The sequence below is a fragment of the Lagenorhynchus albirostris genome, chromosome 8 (assembly GCF_949774975.1).
Source record: "Lagenorhynchus albirostris chromosome 8, mLagAlb1.1, whole genome shotgun sequence".
Classification (NCBI taxonomy): domain Eukaryota; kingdom Metazoa; phylum Chordata; class Mammalia; order Artiodactyla; family Delphinidae; genus Lagenorhynchus; species Lagenorhynchus albirostris.
In genome coordinates, this window is record NC_083102.1 from 77,957,093 (window position 1) to 77,973,231 (window position 16,139).

Genomic DNA, 16,139 nt, shown 5'->3' on the forward strand with positions numbered 1-16,139 from the left:
ACAAAACAATTATTTCTAATTTATAATATCATTCTTCTGAAAAATAAACTCTAGTCCAGAATAGTACGTTTGTCTTCCTGTTCTAATGTGTAGGTGACTCACTGTAATGTATGGTGTTTTATTTAGCAATCATTACTGTGTGCTATGCACAGTTTTTCACATGTGCACATGAGATTAGGAGGGACTATTTTAGGTACTGAGGATATGCTAATGAACATAAAAGAAAACAATCTGTGCATTCATGGATCTTACATTTAAATGTGTGTTAGGGGAGGGAGCAGGCAACAAACATAAAAACAAGTAAAATATATGCCATGTCATATAATGATAAATGTTATAAGGACTTATAAAACACCATTGCTTACTAAGGCACTCACAATTATTGTGTCCACTTCATCACAGCCCATTCTTGTTATAGCCCATTGCACATCTCCTTTTCATCATCACCACTCTAACCCAATATATTTTTTGTCAAGATCACCAGCAGTTTCCTCCTTGCCAAATCCGATGGCCGCTTTTCCGTTCCCATTTTTACTTACTCTCTAGCTCCCTCCTCCGCGGAACACTTTCTTCACTAGGCTCCATGCAGTGATGTGCTGGAGCCAGCTCTTATGGCCCCATGAGAGCTGACTGTGTATTACGGAGGAATTTTGTGAGCTGAGTTTTAAACCACTGGTAGCTTGAATCAGCCGTGGCAGGAGTGTTTACACCAGGAAAATCGGCAAGCACTACAAATGAGGGCTTTTTGTTTTCAGAGATGGTCTCCCCAGCACCCCTCTGCTTCACGGCACCACAGGAAAAACTTCTGGTTTTTCTCTTACCTTACAGGTTTCTCCTTCTGAGTGTTCTTAACTTTCCTTTTCATCCTGCCATCTAAACATCCAATCTCTGTATATTCACTCCTTAACGCCATCCATTTCAATACTATCAGAGGCAATTTTTTTTTAGTTTTTTTTTTTAATTGAAGTACAATGTTGATTTACAATGTTGTGTTACTTTCTGGTGTACAGCAAAGTGATTCAGTTATACATACATATTTATTCTTTTTCATATTCTTTTCCATTATGGTTTATTACAGGATATTGAATATAGTTCCCTGTGCTATACAATAGGACCTTGCTGTTTATCCATTCTATATATCATCATTTGCATCTGCTAATCGCAAACTCTCAATCCATCCCTTTGCCGTCCCCCTCCCCCTCCCCCTTAGCAACCCCAAGTCTGTTCTCTGTGTCTGTTTCTGTTTCATAGATAAGTTCATTTCTGTCGTATTTTAAATTCTACATATAAGTGATATCATACGGTATTTGTCTTTCTCTTTCTGACTTACTTTGCTTAGTATGATAATCTCTAGGTCTATCCATGTAGCTGCCAATGGCATTATTTCATACCTTTTTATGGCTGAGTACTATTCCATTATATATATACACCACATCTTCTTTATCCATTCATCTGTCGATGGACATTTAGGTTGCTTCCATGTCTTGGCTATTGTAAATAGTGCTGCTGTGAACATTGGGGTGCGTGTATCTTTTCAAATTATAGTTTTGTCCAGATATATGCCCAGGAGTGGGACCATAGGATCATGTGCCAACTCTATTTTTAGTTTTTTGAGGAACCTCCATTCTGTTCTCCATAGAGGCTGTACCAATTTACATACCCACCAACAGTGCAGGAGGGTGCCCGTTTTCTACAGCCTCTCCCGCATTTGTTATTTGTAGACTTTTTTTTTTTTTTTTGCGGTACTCGGGCCTTTCACTGTTGTGGCCTCTCCCGTTGCGGAACAACAGGCTCTGGACGCACAAGCTCAGCGTCCATGGCTCACGGGCCCAGCCGCTCCGCAGCATGTGGGATCTTCCCGGACCAGGACACGACCCTGTGTCCCCTGCATCGGCAGGCGGACTATCAACCACTGCGCCACAAGGGAAGCCCTGTAGACTTTTTAATAATAGCCATCATGACGGCTGTTAGGTGGTACCTCATTGTCGTTTCAATTTGAATTTTTCTACAATTAGCAATGTTGAGCATCTTTTCATGTGCCTATTGGCCATCTGTACGTCTTCTTTGGAGAAATGTCTATTTAGATCTTCTGCACATTTTTTGATTGGGTTGTTTTTTTGGTTTGTTTGTTTTTGTTATTGAGTTGTATGGGCTGTTTGTATATTTTGGAAATTAAGCCCTTGTTGGTCACATCATTTACAAATATCTTCTCCCAGTCCGTAGGTTGTCTTTTTGTTTTGTTTATAAGTTTGTAAGTTTGATTAGGTCCCATTTGTTTATTTTTGCTTTTATTTTTATTGGCTTGGTAGACTGACCTAAGAAAATATTGGTACAATTTATATCAGAGAAATATTTTGCCTACATTCTCTTCTAGGAGTGTTATGGTTTCATGTCTTATACTTAAGTCTTTAAGCCATTTTGAGCTTATTTTTGTGTATAGTGTGAGGGTGTGTTCTAACTTCACTCGATTTACAAGTGGCTGTCCAACATTCCCAACAACACTTGCTGAAGAGACTGTCTTTTCTCCAGTGTATATTCTTCCCTCCTTTGTAAAAGATTAATTGACCATACGTGTGTGGGTTTATTTCTAGGCTCTCTATTCTGTTCCATTGATCCATATGTCTGCTTTTATGACAATACTATGCTGTTTTGATTACTGTAGCTTTGCAGTATTGTCTGAAGGTTGGGAGGGTTATGCCTCCTGCTTTGTTCTTTTTCCTCAGGATTGCTTTGGCAATTCTGGGTCTTTTAAGGTTCCATATAAATATTAGGATTATTGGTTCTAGTTCTGTGAAAAATATCAGGGGTAATTTAAAAGGGATCTCATTAAATCTGTAGATTGCTTTGTGTAATATGGCCATTTTAACAATATTAATTCTTCCAATCCAAGAGCATGGAATGTTTTTCCATTTCTTTAAATCGTCTTCAGTTTCCTTTATAAGTGTTTTATAGTTCTCAGTGTATATGTCTTTCACCTCCTCGGTCAGGTTTATTCCTAAATATTTTATTTTTTTTTTTGATGAGATTTTAAAAGGGATTTTTTTTCTTTCTTTTTTTTTTTTTTTCACTTTCTCTTTCTGATGCAACCAATTTCTGTATGTTGATCTTGTATACTGCTACCTGGCTGAATTTGTTAATCAATTCTAGTAGTTTTTGTGTGAAGTCTTTAGGGTTTTCTATATGTAGTATCATGTCATCTGCATACAATGACAATTTTACCTCTTCTCTTCCAACCTGGATAACTTTTCTTTCTTTTTCTTGTCTGCTTGCTGTGGCTAGGACTTCCAGTGCTATGTTGAACAGGAGTGGTGAGAGTGGGCATCCTTGTCTGGTCTGGATTTCAGCAGGAAGGCTTTCAGCTTTTCACTGTTGAGTGTTATGTTGGCTGTTGGTTTGTCATAAATAGCTTTTGTTATGTTGAGGTATGTTCCCTCTAAACTCACCTTGATAAGAGTTTTTATCATGAATGGATGTTGAATTTTATCAAATGCTTTTCCTGCATCTGTTGAGATGTGGTTTTGTTGATCATGTGGTTTTTGTCTTTCTTTTGTTGATTTGGTGTATCACATTGATTTGCATATGTTGAACCATCCTTGTGACCCTGGGATAAATCCATTTTGGTAATGGTGTATGATCTTTTTTACGTGTTGTTGGATTTGCTTTGCTAATATTTTGTTGGGAATTTTTGCATCTATATTCATCTAAGATACTGGCCTGTAATTTTCTTTTTTGGTAGTGTCTTTGTCTCATTTTGGTGTCAGGGTAATGGTGGCTTCATAGAATGACTTTGGGAGTGTTCCCTCTTCCTCAATCTTTTGGAAGAGTTTGAGAAGGATTGGTACAGTTTCTTCTCTTATTGTTTGGTAGAATTCCCCAGTGAAGCCTTCTGGTCCTGGACTTCTGTTTGCAGGGAGTTATATTATTTCAGATTCTATTTCACTTCTAGTGATCAGTCTGTTCAAATTGCCTGTTTCCTTTTGATTCAGTTTTGGTAGGCTGTATGTTTCTAGAAACATGCCCATTTCTTCTGGTTGTCCAGTTTGTTGGCATATAATTGTTCATAGTATTCTCTATCGGAGGCAATTTGACTCCCAGATTGATTGTCCAGTTCTGAACTCTCGCCTGTGTGCAAGACTTGTATGCTCTGTGCCTGCTCAAGAACCCCTCTCCTATGCCTAATAAGAATCTCAAATTATACCTGGGAAAGAATTCTTGTCATCTTCTCTAAAACTTATTTGTTCTGCAGACTTCCCCATATTAATATATAGCACCACCACTCACCCAACTGCTTTGTCAAAAAGCAGCTAGGAGTCATCTTTTTATGCTTCTCTTTCTTTTACATCTTATCACCAGCCTCTCAGTACAGACCTTTGGCTCAGTGGTCACAACTGCCACTTCTCATCACCTCCACAGATGCCATCCTAACCAGACCCACCAGAACTCTTCAGCAGCTGCTAAACTGGTCTCCCTGCTTCCATGCTTGCCTCCCTTCAGTCTAGATCCCACTCAGTAGCCAGAGTAACCTCTTTCTAAACTTCAGTCACGGGGCTTCCCTGGTGGCGCAGTGCTTAAGAATCTGACTGCCAATGCAGGGGACACGGGTTTGATCCCTGGTCCAGGAAGATCCCACATGCCACGGAGCAACTGAGCCCGTGCACCACAACTACTGAGCCTGCGCTCTTGAGCCCGCGTGCCACAACTACTGAAGCCCGCGTGCCTAGAGCCAGTGCTCTGCAACAAGAGAAGCCACCGCAATGAGAAGTCCTCGCACCGCAGCTAAGAGTAGCCCCTGCTCGCCACAACTAGAGAAAGCCCGTGCGCAGTAATGAAGACCCAACGCAGCCAAAAAAAACCACGCTTTAATCAGATCTTGTCACTCCCTTACTCAGAATCTTTCACTAGCATCTTAGAGCAATTAGGAAACACTCCACAGCCTTTACTGCGAGATTCTACCTGATCTGCTTCCTAACACCTTGTCTGACCCTCGCATCACTGTGGCACAGCTTGCTCACAGGCTCTCTCTTTTTCAAAAGCACCAGTCTGGTTCCTGCCTCAGCCCTGTTTGCATTTGTTTCCTCTGTACCTGAAGAACTCTTCACTTCAGGTGTCCACGTGGCTCCATTCTCACATCATTTAATCCCGGGATTGAAATGTTAATTTCTCAGAGACACCCTTCCTGACTAACCTACCTGAAATACCCTTCTAACTCTAATTATTCCCTAATCTACTTTATTTTTACTTGTAATGCGTAACACAGCCAGATACTATATTCTTTATTTATTCATTCACTTGATTATTTTGTCTCTGTCACTGGAATATAAAGGTGGTGAATTTGCCTGTCATAGTCATCCGTATATTTCCTGCACTGAAAGCAATGCCAGTATGGTAGGCATGAAAGAATCTTTGCATAATGCATAGGTAAAAGGAAGGATACCCAGATGGAGAGCACTTGAGCTGTGCCTTAAGGAAACAATCAAATTTTACTAAGTAGATGAAGAAACAATTATTAAAATCAGAAAGAATTCACATAGGTTTTGTTAAGTTTGTGATGATCCCTTTGTTATTGTCTAGAGTTCACTCTATAGGTGCTAAGGAGCTATTTCATATTACTAAGAAAAATTGTTTTTAAAAATAAAAGTAATTTATACCTGTTTGGTGACTGATTGGAATAGGAGAAGCCAGAGACAGAGAATCAATTGTGAGAATTAAAGTAGAGATTATGAGGGTATTTACAAACTAAGCGTTTTCGATCTTAGGGGAGAGAAAGGTCACATTTGAACACTTGTTTCTGGTAAAGAAGAAAGGAGATGACTTGCTTATAACCCACCATAAATATGTGTTGCATTGAGTCGGTCAAGTCTTGAATAACTGGCAAATAGCTGTTTTGTTTCTTCCTTCCTTCCTTTGTTCATTAATTGTTATATACTGTGATACTGCATGATTATTAATGATATCAAATCAGTAATTCATGTAGATGAACTGTGTTTAACAATGTTAAACACATATAATCTTGCTACAGTGACTTCAGTGACATGTCATATGTGTATTCTAAAGAAATATTCCAGGTATTTCTCTATGAAAAAAAATTTTTGCCTGCAATCTGGAAGATTAAAATATTATCTTTAAAATTATTTTATACTTAATGAGAAGATATTCTGCTATTTAAAAACATTATTGTATACAACTTTTGCACTTTTAAAAATGGATAGTAACAGACATTATATATAGTATGTATGTATATATGTGTGTGTGTATATATATACATACATACATATAGGTTTAAATTTAAAAATAGAAAATTTTAAACTCACAGATAAAACAAACATTATTGGAAGAAACAATAAATTAATTTCCAGTCAAACTGATGTAGGGATGAACTTTGTTTCAAAGGGTCACTGTTTCTACTGATTTGAAAATGGATTTCTTATAATCAGCTCACTATTTCACTTTTCCAGTTGATTTCACTAATTTATCTTTCACTGAATTGACCAATTCTTTGGTTGAATCTGTCTAATTGAGTTTCTCCCGAACCCTTGCCCCATCACCTAAACAATCAGCCTGCATCCTCCCTGCTTTGTTCATGAACTCCCTTTGCTCAGGAAAATGGTATCTGTTACTATGAAGTGATGCGTGTCTTTCTCTTCCGTGATCGGCACTGGTGATCTTCCTGTGCATTAGGAAGTTATTAGCTGTGAAAATCGTGGCTATAATCTGTTAAACTGCCAGAAGAGAGTGGATAGATTACAGATTTCAAGTGGAATCCACACATTTTGAAGGTTAGGTAAGGTTAATTCATAATGGGGTCAGCATGTTTGACTTAATCACTGCTGGTAAGACACACATAAGTTCAAAAGAAGTTTCTTGAAAAGAAGCCTAACTGTTGGATGCATGTGCATTCATGCCATTTGCTGATAATTCTGCGTGCTTAGGTTTAGGATTCACTTAGGCCCCTTAAGCCTTACTCTGGTTTATGCCTAAAATGCTAAGTAGGCCCATCTGCAGAATTGAGACATGTGAATATACGATGAAAAAGTGCATGTTTGGGCCAGGCTGAGAAGCTGTCATTTTTTATTTGATCAAATCTGAGCTACAGATCTTAGATCACACATGGGACACAGCCTTTGGCTACTCTGGAAGGAATGTATTTCAGATGGTGCAGTTGATTTATGAGAATAAGGTGTCTGAGACACTGATCCTTTAGCCTCCCATTAACTATCTTATAGCAAATGCATGTTGGGCTATAATATCCCTCTTTGAATAAAAGAGAACATTTTTTGGTAGATAATACAGATAAGGTCCTGATTCTGAGTATTAGAGCATCTAACTTATTAGCATCATCATAGAGTTTCATTAAGTATAGAGCACTGCACTGACTTTTCTGAGATCAAAATGTCATATGGTCATAACACATGCTTATATGTTGTATGGTCAGCTCTGTGGACCAAATCATAATAGAATTTCTCTTTAGAGGTAAGATAAATTGCTCTTCAGAAATATCTGAAGAATTAGTTATATTTTATATAAATTAAAAGGCATTAAAGCATTAAAAGATGTTGAAGTTTATTCAGTTCAGCTCAGAGAGGCTCAGTGTTTAAAGTTAGATCTTGTGAATTCTTATTTAAAAAAAGAAATTGCAAAAAGTCAATATATTGATGAAAGAGTAAAAATTGCAGTGCAGGGATAGAGTTTTAAAAATCAATCTATTAGATAGTATTCTACTCTCAGGTTACAACATTATAACATGAATTTCCTTTCTCTTTAATAATGTGTATGAATCTTTCCTCCCTGGCATCTGTTCTAAATCAGTCTATTTTCCCATTGCTTTTAAAATCGTGTCAAGGTTAATCTCCTATTCCATGTTTGCTTTCCAGGCATTAGTCATGAAGCTGCTGATGAAAAGGTGATTTTTGGCATTGAATTTAATTCAACCTTTCTGGAATGTATACCTAAATCCCAACAAGCATCTATTAAGTGGTATATCCAGCGGTCAGGAGATGAATATCGAGAGGAGGTAAGTTATAGTCATCAAAGAATGCTCACCTTGAGGGAAACAGTGTAAAACTTAAATCAAGTTTAGGTTGTGAGAGGAGATGTTCAACTTTTAGTGCCAAGTGGAGCTCTTATCACTACATGATAACAAGGAAAATAAAATTTTATACTCTCTAGCACCCAAGGTAACAATGCCTTTGAGATATGAATAGGTCAATTTAATGCAAATGTGTTAATAAATACATTTAAAAGCAAATTGAATTTAAAAAATACAGGATTCTTCTTCTACTTTTTATTTTTCATTGATGGTCTATATTTTAGAATAATTCCCTGATCAAGAACAAGACTTTCCCCCCACAAAAGCACAATGACTAAATTCTCTCTCTCATTGTGTTCAGTTTAGATCATAAAACATGTCAAGTTTGTACAGAAATGGAAATATCTATCTTATCATATCATAGGAGCAAGTTGGATAAGTATCTGGACATCTGTACCTTTCCACTCTAGTGTATTAAAATTAAATCAACAGAGGGAAAAGTAATATGGATGCTCTACTCATCTTTTGACTTTTTTGTTTGTTTTTTTCTAACACATACATGTGATTAAAACATATCACAAAGATTTTGTGAGATATGTAGGTTATATATGTTACTGAATTTAATGAGATGAGTTTGGGTAGTCTGAGAAATCCTGTATTATTCAAATGTCATGTAACAAAGGTTAAATGACAGAATTTTTATATTTCTATTCTAATGCCTATGAGAAACCAGTGATACTCAATCTAGATTTCTAAAAGCCCCAATATTAAACTAAGGACACTGTAATGGTAATGGAGCGAACACAGGCTCAGAATTAGATGCGTTGAGTAATGATTCTTCGGTAATATTACTGAGGACTGTGGGCTGGAATTTTCTAAGGTAAATAAAATCAATGCAAAAGTTACTGTCAAAATTAAATGAGAAAACATATACAAGAATGTGTATTTCAAGGCAGAGGATTACTCACAAGTGTAAAGTATGCATATAAAATTGCAGGCACTCTCTACTGGGAGGATGTGTGAAATACGAAAGAGCACTGATGATGTGTTCACCCTGACTGCTGAGGGTTCGTAAGCAGGTGGTGACTTCTCTAGCACTCAGTTTCTCTGCCATATAAGCAGGTGGACCAGATGTTCTCTAAAATATCGGCCTCCTTGTGAAGTCTATAAACATTTAAATAGTATATGTAATCGGTCAAACATTACTGTGTAATAGTGGTTCTCAACCTCAGGTAGTTTTGCTCCCAAGGTATTCACATTTAGCGATACCTGGAGACATTTTTGGTTGTCACGACTGGGTGGACGGAGGATGCTACTGGCATCTAGTGGGTCGAGGTCAAGGATGATGCTACCATCCTGCAATGCACAATACCTCACAACAGATAACCATCCATCTCACCCAAATGTCAGTTGTGCTAAGGCTGAGAAACCTTGGAGTCAAAGAACCAAATTTTATCGTAAGTGATTAATGTAAAGATATGTTCCACTGTTACATTTAGAAATTATCATTCTCTTCATCTGAGAATAATTTCTCTATCAAAATATTGACCCTTCACATACTTAATACTAAGGGAATAACTTCCTTCTTTATTTCAGATTTCTCTGGTAAAACTTGATTCTTCATTGTTCCTAACATCCATAAGTTCTAAGAATATGGCATATCCATATTTATACTAAATATTTATTTTAAGAGTCTCACTGTTTACCAATACATATTGAAGTTTTACCTGACACAGAGGTGATTTAATTTCAAGATATAAAGCATTTATTATTTATCCATGAAATATTGCAAGGACATTATCTGAATTTTTGTAACATGCAGATTTTCTTTTAGATATATTGCAGTATTTTACTTTTGAATATCCCAAATGACTATTTTTAATTTTATAGTTAATAAAGTTTGATAATTTCACTTAAATATAATTTTTTAATGATTTTTTTTTTCTCCATGACAAATTTAATCTGACTTTTAAAAAACGTGGAACTCTGCTTGGGGTACTCTCCCAGTTATAGAGATGTACGTTTGCCTATGCATGTTTGCACTCACATCTTTCATGTTTCCTGAAAATGCTATACATTACTTTAATGTATGTTTTAAGTATATCAGACAGTCATGGTGGTAGCATGCTCCATAAATTTCAATGGAGCAGAAATAGTGTATTTATTGATTTATACTTTAAAATATTTTAGCTGTAATGTTTCAACTGGTATTTTCATCTACCTTTGTAAATAGTTATACATTGTCCAGGATATGCAGTACTGCTTCCTGAACTGAGGAAAGGGGCAAAATCCAGACTAGATTTGAAGCATTTTTCCCAGCAGGATACCCTCTGCTCTTTACCAAGAAGTTCACAGTTTGAAATCTTTCCTCCACTCAAAAAAGGAAAAAAAAAAAAAAAAGCCTGAGGGAAGGCCCAGGATCTCCTGTGGCACAGAGGCTGTCACCAGGTTATTCTCTGCCAGGAGGAGAACATTTCCTTACTGAGTTGTTTCACAGTTGGGTGCTGTTGGGGAGGTCATGAGTCAGTTATTCACTGACTTTCTTATAAAGCTGTTCTTGAAATTGATGATGTTTGTGCTGTAACTAGCAAGTTAATCGGTCCCCAAGCTTCTGTTGAACTTCTGAGATCTGAATAAATAAAAGAGGCAGTACCTTATACCATTTGTGATAGTATTTTTTCTGTGGATTTTTAAAACATTTTAAAAACATCTTCAAATATTTGTATTTTTCTATCTGTAGGTCTTCGTTTTATTTTTGTTGCTTTTATTATAAAAGCAATATAAATGGTTTTGAAAATAAACAACTATGAGACCACTAAGTGTAGATAAGCACAAATACTATTCTGATGTCTATTCCACCTTTTATTTTTTTCCTACTTACCATTACACTATAAGCATTTTCCCCTGCCATTCAATTTTAATACCATGTTTCCTGTCCCACATCCCTGCCATCCTGATGACACAGTCATCCACAGATGTTCCATGTTTTATTAAGTTCACATAACCTCTTAAAAAAGCAATCAACTTTCCTTTAGCTAAATCTTTCTCTACTCGTCTATTTTCTTAGGACAAATTCTTAAATGTAAAATAAGTGAGTTAAAGACTTTAATTATCTTACAGCTTTGGATAAACAACTGCATATTGCTAATTTCTCATCAAAATCACCATATTGGTAAATTGCCTTACGTATCATTTGCTTGGTTTATGTTGATATATTCATTTAAAAATTATTTTAACAAACCCCTTTATATTATAGATATTGTCATTTTAATGTTATGCGTATTATATGTAACTTTTTATTGTTTTCTATCTCTAAAAATTTTTGTGTGTCCCTAACACACACGTTTTATGTTTTATATAGACAAATCTATTTATTTATATCTACATTTCTCACTTGTGCTTAGAAATTCCTTCCCCAATGAAACAGCAAATATATATTTTCTAGTCATTTTATGATTTTATTTTTACAATTACAGTTTACATTTTATATTTACATTTAATTAAAGATATTAGTTAATCTAGGAGGGAGTTATGTATTCATTCGATTTTTTTTTCTTTAAATAATGAGCCAGTTGCCTCGGCACTATTTTTAAATAAGTCGTCTCCTATGTTTGTTGGAGAAGGGAGATATTCTTGAATCCCTAGTCACTTCCAAGACACGTGCAGTGCTTTCGCTATGAAAGACCTGACAGGTGAATTATATGCAAAGGAATTACCATTAGGCTGCTATTATCAGAGAAGGAAGTCACTGACCTTTACCTGCTGTTTAGTACCTAACTGTCCTTTGTCTCTTACCATGTTTCTCTTTTCACTAAAAATGAATTGCCCTTCACTGAAGATCTACATTGAATAATGCCAAATATATTATCCTTGCTCACATTAAGCAAATGGATAGTTGACCCCGGTTCAAGCATGGTTTTGATATGTAAGGCTGAGCAATTTTTACTTATCACTTCTAGAGTGAAGAAAATTCCATGAGTTTAAATCACTGGTCAGAGCTTACATTATCTCTTTGTAGAGGAGCTGAATTTTCTAAATTGACTGTGCTGACATTTCACTGTCGAGATGCAGTCTGCATAATGCATCCTATTCCAGCATGGAATGAAAGCACTACAGAGAATGGGAATGTAAAGTAGGCAAATGTTAATCAACCACTTAATTTCTGGGTCACAGATTTCTATCTCTAGACTGCGAAAATCCTATGAAAATACATCAATTCAAAATGTGTTTTATTAGAGATACCATTTCACGAAAGGCATAGTTTTGAAATTTTAGGAAGAGAAAAAAATCACTTAAATGATCTAATAGACTTTCTGATCTAATAAATCCAGAAAGAAATTCATTAAAGCAAACTTTTTATCTGTAGGTCAAAAACGAAAAGAAAAAGTAAGCATTCCATCAAAGAAAGGAAAGGTGAAGGACCACGATGGAGTAATGAAATGTCAGGTGTTTATGAAACCCTGAGTCCTGTTAGGGACAGAAGTAGACTGGAAAGGAGAGAAGGGGGCCAGACTTCAGAGTAAAATAACATAAATGGGACACAAAAAGAGAATAGCAAAAATAATGATGAAGTGTTGCATCGTATGTGTGAAGTCACAAAGTCATCATTCCTTCCTGTCAGAAGCTTAAAAAGAACAATAAAAACTAGTGACTCAGAGCTGTGACAGTCTCTAAAAGCCACATTAAACGCAGTTTAAACATTAGTAAGAATACCAGCTAGGAAAGAACATCCAGAGATGAAACGGAACGGAAGTCACGCACTTTGGTCATCATGCTGGTAACCACAGGCCATTTTCCGTTAAAGAACTACAGAAGTAAAGGCTTCAGAACGTCACCTCTCCAGCAATATGGCAGCAGTCTATGATGCTGCTAATAATACTTCACACTCAACCTTCAGAGAGCTTTACTTTTAACACCCCAAATACACCGTACGCTGTGTCACCAACTTGATAAATGGGACACCAATTGGGGAAGATAAATGAGTAGTCATAGGAAGCAGAGCAGATAGGGACCAGAACGTGGGCTGTGGAGTCAGAGTTTCAATTTCACGTTCTAAGATATATTTAAATGAAAAAACAATAATTCCTACAATAAAATTATTTAAAGGAAGATATGTAGTATGTGTTACATTTGAGATTGATATGATTGTTTAAGACTGATCCTTTAGAGCTCTACCAATTCAAATTCCCTTTTATTTTTGGCATCAGATTCCTATAGTTTCTGAGAATGTAAGTTACTTCAACATTATTTTGTATTACAGTAGCATTTAAAAATATGTGGGCCTTTAGATAAATCCATTAGAAAAAAAAAATCTACTACACACCAATTCACCAAATGGGCAAAGTAAGGGAAACAAACCAACCCCTGATGGTGTGGATTCGTTGTAGCACAAGGGCAGGGCTGGAGACCATTCAGCCTCATTAACCAGGGATCTGAGCTGTGACCTGCCTTTGGCCTTGTGTGGTACCCCGCCAGCTGCACTTCTCTGGCATAGAAGGTGGTTGGCCATATACTTGTTAGTTAACTGGGCTGGTAGCCAGAGATGTTTCTTTGCCTTTTCTCATATTTCCAGAATTGGAGGGATTTTTCCTACATATTTTTCACATAAAGATGCAAAGTATAGTCCACCCACTGTGAATAAATTTAATTTAGCCGTCTTTATGCCTCCTTGATTTCCATCAACTCTAAGTCTACAATACAGGGGCAGATGTGTAAACTGGGAAATCTTCCAGACTTCTTTGTTGTTATTCTACTTAATGCTGAGCCGCTCAACAATACTCCACATTAAACAGGGCTCTTGTGTCGGTAAACATGCCTGTAGTTTATTGAAGATAGGTTCTCTATTCACACCAGATTGGAGGCCAGGCAAGCTTAAATGTTTGAATTGTCTTTCAGTACTACTGCTTCAAAGGGCAAAGAGCGTCACATTTCAGTGGAGGTTCTTTTTGTTCATTGAGCTTTCTCACACTTGAAATCACATTACCATGTTATAGTATACTGAGGTATGGCAAATATTTCCACAAATGACATAGTCTAAAGTATCATACAGACATAAAGTATCAAAATTCAATCCACAGTAAAAAGAGAAATTCAGCTTTAAATGTTGCTAAACTTCTGACTATATGGTCCTATTCAGTACAGCCCTGACATCCAAAAGGCTGTATCCTCCATGCCTTTCCACTTGACTTTTAACAAGTCACCACTTACAGTTTCCATAAGCTACTCAGATCATTTATTTGGCAATATCTAGCAAACATTAAATTCCTTTTGGAATAACTGCTCTCTTCTACATTACAGGTAGTAGTGTGCACTAAAGCTCTTTTTCTGCACAATGACTGTCAGAGTCACATTCTAGCTCTGAAATTCAGAAACAAATTGGTGCTCTTAGTACACCAATTAGTGTCTGAAATCTTTGTAAAGATGGTCAGTTGATAGTTTCCAGGTTTACTTCATTAACTTTCACAGCTTTTTATTCCTATCTGTAGACTGGAAGAAAACCTAACTATACTCCAAAGGCTCAGTTACATGTAATAAGATGCAACCATACATCTTTGGGGGCTGTTACTTTAGTTGAAAGAGAGTTTAGTCACTCTCTTTGACTATGGCTGACAATACTATGCTTAATGACAGAGAGACAGGGATTGTATCTTTTAGGTTCATCTAAGTAAAACTATGTAGCCTCTTTGCCTTTGCTCATAGCCCTCTCTGTTTCTCATTTATTGCCTACATTTTTCCAATTCTGCAGTTGAAACCCGATGAAAGGATCATCAAAACAGAATACGGGCTACTGATTCGAAGTTTGCAGAAGAAGGACTCTGGGATGTATTACTGCAAAGCACAGGAGCACACTTTTATCCACACCATAGTGAAGCTGACTTTGAATGTCATTGAGAATGAACAGATGGAAAATACCCAGAGGGCAGAGCATGAGGAGGGGCGGGTCAAGGATCTGTTGGCTGAGTCACGGTTGAGATACAAAGACTATATCCAAATCCTTAGCAGCCCAAACTTCAGCCTCGACCAGTACTGCGAACAGATGTGGCACAGGGAGAAGCGGAGACAGCGAAACAAGGGCGGCCCAAAGTGGAAGCACATGCAGGAAATGAAGAAGAAACGAAATCGAAGACATCACAGAGACCTAGAAGAGCTTCCTAGAGCTGTGGCTACATAGTTTTCTATTTAATTTAAAGAAAAAGAAGTCTTCACCTGCAAAAATACTGTCTTCTGTTTTATTCATCCTTACGTTAACTCATAAGAGCTTTCCATGGAGTTTTGCTAAAGCACAAGAACAGTAATCTGAATAAGACTGTATCTGGTGGATATGGCATTAGCAAGGGCAAACCATTCATCTGAACCAATTTTCCAAGAACTAAACTTATACCTGCAAAGTATCAGAATTATCTCAAAAGAGGGGCTTTACATTTGTAAATGTTTTACACTCTGAGTTTTTGAATTTATTATGTTACATAAATGAGCTAAGAAAGTGTCAAATTTGACATTGTAATAAGGTGCTTTATTTCCCTTGCGTGGCCTTTAAGCACGGAGTTGACCATGCAATTGTGCTATATGTTCTTATGAACAGATACATCATTCCACTCTAGAACTGGCTACCTGGTGGTAGGATTGGAGGGAAGACATAAGATACAGCTCACATTATCAACAGGAACTTTCCCAGTGAGCCATTCACTCTTGGTGCATGGTTTAGGAATTTGGAGAGGTGCATTACTCCTTTCAGACTCCAGGGGTTACATTTAGTGTCCTGGAGCATTGATTTACTGAAGAGCATAAATGTTCCTCCCAGGATTCCTTATGACTTGTCAGGATAACAGGTTCACAGAGAGAAGGTGGTGCTCAGTTATGTGTCTTTAGAATATATGCTGAGCTTTACAGGGACAGAATGCTTAATAAATATTTTAATAGGATATGGGAAAGCATTTTAATAAAATAAGGGAAACATCATGATGTATACTGCATCCTAACGGGAAAGCACACAGCTGGGATTTGTTAAGAGAAAGAAAGAAAGACAGCCATAAATTCTGGCTTTGGGGAAAACTCACATCCCCATAAAAAGGAAGAACAATCACAAATACAGTGCGTGAAATGTACTGTAGCT

At 36.8% G+C, this 16,139-nt stretch overlaps 1 protein-coding gene across 1 annotated transcript in view; it reads left to right on the plus strand.

Annotated features, from left to right (window-relative positions):
* Positions 1-15,238, plus strand: part of SEMA3D (semaphorin 3D) — a 135,306-nt gene extending 120,068 nt beyond the window's left edge. Inside the window, exons 17-18 of the mRNA XM_060156160.1 lie at positions 7,872-8,011; positions 14,772-15,238. Of these exons, the coding sequence (XP_060012143.1) occupies positions 7,872-8,011; positions 14,772-15,197 (566 nt within the window). The 3' untranslated portion in view covers positions 15,198-15,238. The remainder of the gene's footprint in view (positions 1-7,871; positions 8,012-14,771) is intronic.
* The last annotated feature ends 901 nt before the right edge of the window (positions 15,239-16,139 follow it).